Source organism: Lathyrus oleraceus, chromosome 3 (assembly GCF_024323335.1).
Source record: "Lathyrus oleraceus cultivar Zhongwan6 chromosome 3, CAAS_Psat_ZW6_1.0, whole genome shotgun sequence".
NCBI classification, from domain to species: domain Eukaryota; kingdom Viridiplantae; phylum Streptophyta; class Magnoliopsida; order Fabales; family Fabaceae; genus Lathyrus; species Lathyrus oleraceus.
This window is the reverse complement of record NC_066581.1, coordinates 509,218,176-509,223,478: the sequence shown is the minus strand read 5'-3', so window position 1 is coordinate 509,223,478 and position 5,303 is coordinate 509,218,176. Positions and strand designations below refer to the sequence as shown.

Here is a 5,303-nt window from a genome sequence, read left to right as displayed (position 1 = left end):
TCTCTTCTAAGGTCAAAGAATCATATATCACAAATCAAGTTTCTAACTTAGTAAGGATAAAATTGTCTTTTATGGAAAATGCATATATAAAACTATAATCATTACTTTAAGTTTCTTCACCATTCATTCATTTCTAACCCTTTTTAAGAAAATACAGAGAGAAAATATTAGTGAGTTTTATTCTTAAGCTTCTTCTTTATCTTAATAACATTTGCATAATCAATTCTCAATTCTCAGTTACTATTTGGTAAGTTTATTTTTTTTTCTCATTTCTATTATTTTATTCATTTAGTCTCATTCAAAAACAAACTTTGTTTCTTTTACATTGCTTCTTCTTTATATTTCTTCAGTTTTCTTCCTTTCTTTTATCTCTCTATTATCTCTTTTATCATCAATAAATAATCACCTTAGTACAAAAATAAATAACAAAACACCATTTAAAAGAAAAATATAATGAACGTTGCAAATTCTAAATATTGTGTATATTATAAATTATATTTCCATTCACATCTCTTCTTTATTCTTCACCATTGCAACACTAATTATGATTTGAATTTTTCTGAGAATGGTGAACAATTTTTTTATGTTGTCGAAAATGCAAAAACTATGTTTTTCTTATACACTTATATTGTTTCTAAAACATCAAATTTGATGTTACTATTGAAGGGTTTGGAGATTTTCATTAATGGCATCAACAGCATGTTTTGTCAACAAGAATGCATTCCCTATGAAAGTGGTGACTCCTATCTCTCATTCATATCCTGAACCTCTTGCAAAATATGATGATGTTGTGGCAAATCCAAAGCTTTTCATGGTTACTTTGGAGAAGCTTCATGCTTCTATGGGCACCAAGTTCATGTAAGTTCTCTCTTTATTCATTTCTCATATTCATCTTCAATGTTCTACTTTGTAATTGTTAGTTCAATTTGTATATCTCATATTTTCTGATGATGTCTGGTATGTGTCAGTGTCTTATATTTAAACACTAACAGATAAATATCTTATCATTTTTCAAATTGTTATCGATGTTACATTAATAATATATTATTACTCTCATGTATAACTGAAATTTTATTTCAGGATTCCTATTATCGGAGGAAAAGAGCTCGATTTGTGTCAACTCTTTGTTGAAGTTACTTCTCGGGGAGGGATTGAGAAGGTAATTAAGATGTCATATTATTTTTTGAAAGTGTTTTGTTTTAGAATAATTTATATACTGATGTTTCTGTATAACTATCAAACGGATCGAAACGAATTAATAATATCATTTTTATGATTATATAATATCTTTATTTTCAAAATTTGTGTTACAGCTTATGAAAGAGAGAAGATGGAAAGAAGTAACAGCAGCTTTTAACTTTCCATCAACAGCTACAAATGCTTCCTTTGTTCTCAGAAAATACTATTCTTCGTTACTTTATCACTACGAACAAATCTATTATTTTAGAGCCAGTCGTTGGACGCCTGCACCTTCTGGTTTGTTTGTATACTTGTATCGAATTATTTATTTCAGTATCGTGCCCTAATTTACAAAAATTAAAAAAATTTCAATTTTTTTTCTTCAGATTCTTTGCTGAATCAATCAACCATGTCAATTCCTCCTTCAATAACACAGTTTTTGCAACCTTCTCCAGTAACACAATCAGTTATATTTCAAAAATCAGGACTTATCAATGCTCCTGAGTTGCCTCAAGGTAACTTTATTCTTTCTGTTGTAATAAAAATAGCTTATAAAATAAGCGCTTAATTAAATTGTTTCTAGTGCAATATCTTATGCAGGTTCTTCACTTCCTGGAGTTATTGATGGAAAGTTTGAAAATGGATATCTAGTTTCGGTTTCGATAGGTTCAGAAACACTCAAAGGCGTGCTTTATGAGTCTCCGAAAAGCATTATGATGAATAATAACAGCGTTGCCTCTACTGCATTGGGTGTTCATCGCCGCAGGAGGAGGAGGAAGAAGTCGGAGATAAAGAGGAGAGATCCGGCTCATCCAAAACCTAACCGAAGCGGTTACAATTTCTTCTTCGCGGAGCAACATGCGAGATTGAAGCTACTAAACCAAACCATGGACAAGGATATTAGTAGAATGATTGGTGAATTATGGAACAATTTGAAGGACTCGGAAAAAACAGTAAGCTACTTGTTTAAATACGGTTCATATTGAAGACGTGTCTGAACCTAGACAAACTAATTAAATGTATGAGACAATTGAACTGAACCACTTGATTTTATTTCGGTTAATATCAGTTTGTGAACTGTCCATAACAGTTTAATTTAGTTCAGTTTTTAACTATAATATTTGATTTGGTTTAGCTTTTAGTATTTTTTAGTGGTACTAGTTATTATTAGTTAGGTTTAGTATCGTTTTGACACGATAGTTTCAATGTTAGTATCGTCTCTGGTGTCTGAGTGGTTCGCAGATACTACAAACAATTTATGTTATAGTTATGCTAAAGTTTCTTTGTGGTGTTAAGGTTTATCAAGAGAAGGCTATTAAGGATAAAGAGAGATACAAAGCAGAAATGGAGGATTATCGGGATAAATTAAAGACGAACATTGTGATCGATGACGCGGTGCCATTGCAACAACAATTTTCGGAAGCGAATTCATCATTGGTGGATGTTGACATAAAAATGCATGATTCATTTCAGACTCCTGAAGAGAGTAGTTCTGGTGAAAGTGATTATGTTGGTGATGATATCAACATGGATGGTTCTTCGGGCGGAGCGAGAGTCGATTCGGAAGCATTTTTGGATTCAGAGAAGGTTTGTAAGGATGGAGTTGTGGAAGTTGTTAGTCGTTGTGAGGGAGAAAATGCTGGAAGAGTTCAAGTTCAACAGAATCAAAACATGTTAGCATTACTTTAGTGTAGTTTCATGTTGAAGTTTCATTGTTTCAATGCTTTTAGATTAATAGAGTAGTAGTGTAGCTGAGTCTTAGATATAAGTTTGTTATAAGTTTGTTATGCTGTTGTGCTGACGTGGCATATTCTGTTATGCCACTGCTCATCTATATAAGAGCTTCTGTAATCTTCTATTTTCATCAATGAATATAATATTCTTCTTCCTCATTATGACTCTCACTAGATTTCTATCATGGTATCAGAGCTTCTCTCTTGATCCAGAATTTTTTTTCCTTCCTCCATGGCATCACCGTTTCGCAACGACGGTGCCTTCCCTTCTTCTCACGTCAAACTCTCGCATCTGATCTCTGTTAAACTTGATGATAAAAACTTCAAGTTATGGAAACAGCAGATCGACGGTGTTGTTCGTGGCCACCGGCTTCAGCGGTTCATCACAGTACCAGCGGTCCCTCCGCGCTTCATCTCTAACTCTGGTCCTACTCACACTATTGAAAGCGATGCGTATCTGGATTGGGAACAACAAGATGCGTTAATTTCCACTTGGTTACTCTCTACCATTTCTGACTCGCTTCTGCCGAAACTTGTTGATTGCAAGCATTCATGGCAGATATGGACCGAAGTTCATCGTTACTTTGCAACGCTCCTCACGACAAAGGCGAGACAGCTTCGCTCTGACCTTCGTCATCTTTCCAAAGGTGCGCTCACTATTGAAGCATTCATGTTACGTGTTCGTGACCTCAGTGAGTCCCTCATCTCTGTTGGTGATCCAGTACCTTTACGTAACCTAATTGAAATTGTTCTCGATGCACTCCCTGAGGAGTATGATTCAATTGTAGCTGCGATTAACAGTAAGGAAGAGCTTAGCTCCTTGGATGAACTTGAGGCTTGTCTTCTTGCGCATGAATCGCGCCTTGATAAGCATCGTAAGGCTATTCTCACTGAACCGGTGTCAGTCAATCTTGCGCAAGCATCGCCGGCGCCTTCGTCATCTCCAGCTGACTCTACCTCTCTTACTTCAGACGCCTTTCCTTCCAGTACCAATCACGTCACTGCGCAAGCTGAGAATACTAACTCTCAGCACAGAGGTGGCCGGTCAAGTCGTGGTGGAGGCCGTTTTGGTCGAGGCGGTGGCCGTTCTGGCAAATCTCAGTGCCAGATCTGTCACAAAATTGGTCATGATGCGTCTATTTGTTATCACCGGTACACACAGTCCATGCCATCTGCTTTCTCTGCTCCTCGTATTCCTTTCAATCAATTCATGATGCAGACTCGCCCTCAGTATCCTCCCTCTTTTGGTTATGCTGCTCCTGGTTATGCTGCTCCTCGACCTTCAGCACCTCGTGCTGCTACACCACAAGCGTTTCTTGCCACTTCAGATCCTTCGTTCAACAATCAACTGTGGTTTCCTGATTCTGGCGCATCTCACCATGTCACACCTGATTCCACAAATCTGTCTGACATTCAATCTATGACTGGTTCTGAACAAGTTTATATGGGTAATGGCCAAGGTTTGTCAATTAACTCTATAGGTTCTCTTCAATTCCCTTCACCTAACACCACTCACATGCCACTCACCTTACATAATTTACTTCATGTCCCTCATATCACCAAAAATCTCATGAGTGTTAGTAAGTTTGCTCAAGATAACTGTGTTTTCTTTGAATTTCACCCTTATTTCTGTCTTGTCAAATCTCAGGATTCTTCTAAAGTCCTTCTTCAAGGAGTGGTAGGAGCTGATGGTCTGTACAAGTTTCATCTTCCTGCTCCTCCTGTGCCAAAATCTCTGCCTAGCCTTAACTCTAGTGTTGTCCTTAATGCTTCCAATAAGCTCTCTAGCTCCCTTTGTAAATCCTCAATGGATAATTCTATTTCACCTGATTGCACTCCTTGTAATGATCTTACATTCATTAATAAAAGTGATTCTTCTTCTGATAATTTGCCTACGGTTAATTCTGCCACTGCTTGTAATTCCGCTTTACCTATTTCTCACTCTAAATATACTTTGTGGCACACACGTTTAGGTCATCCTCATTATCATGCTCTCACTGAAGTGTTAAAATTATGCCATATTCCTGTTCCTTCTAAACCTCTCAATGACCTCTGTACTGCCTGCTGCCTTGGCAAGTCTCATAGGTTACCCTCCTCCCTTTCCTCTACTGTTTATACTCATCCTTTTGAGCTGGTTGTTTGTGATCTATGGGGACCTGCTCCTGTCACTTCTTCAGGTGCTTACACCTATTTCCTCACGTGTGTGGATGCTTTTTCCAGGTTTGTGTGGGTGTTTCCACTCAAACTAAAGTCTGATACTCTAACTCAGTTTGTTCATTTCAAGTCCATGGTTGAGCTGCAATTCAATTGTACAATAAAAACTGTCCAAAGTGATGGAGGTGGTGAATTCAGACCCTTCACCAAATACCTCACTACTCTTGGTATTTCTCA

At 37.1% G+C, this 5,303-nt stretch overlaps 1 protein-coding gene across 1 annotated transcript; it reads left to right on the top strand.

Moving 5' to 3' along the window:
* The first annotated feature begins 566 nt into the window (after nucleotides 1-566).
* Nucleotides 567-3,178, top strand: LOC127128465 (high mobility group B protein 15). The gene is made up of 6 exons (XM_051057810.1): nucleotides 567-858; nucleotides 1,081-1,159; nucleotides 1,314-1,476; nucleotides 1,566-1,694; nucleotides 1,768-2,132; nucleotides 2,476-3,178. The coding sequence occupies exons 1-6, from the start codon at nucleotides 686-688 to the stop codon at nucleotides 2,866-2,868; spliced, it is 1,302 nt and encodes a 433-aa protein (XP_050913767.1). The 5' UTR covers nucleotides 567-685; the 3' UTR covers nucleotides 2,869-3,178.
* Nucleotides 3,179-5,303: the final 2,125 nt, after the last annotated feature.

Bases quoted from the DNA above. Each gene is read 5' to 3' on its own strand.
- LOC127128465 (XM_051057810.1), top strand. From the start codon at position 686: ATGGCATCAACAGCATGTTTTGTCAACAAGAATGCATTCCCTATGAAA. The intron at 1,477-1,565 runs GTTTGTTTGTAT...TTTTTTCTTCAG, and splicing joins TTGGACGCCTGCACCTTCTG to ATTCTTTGCTGAATCAATCA. The intron at 2,133-2,475 runs GTAAGCTACTTG...TGTGGTGTTAAG, and splicing joins TGAAGGACTCGGAAAAAACA to GTTTATCAAGAGAAGGCTAT.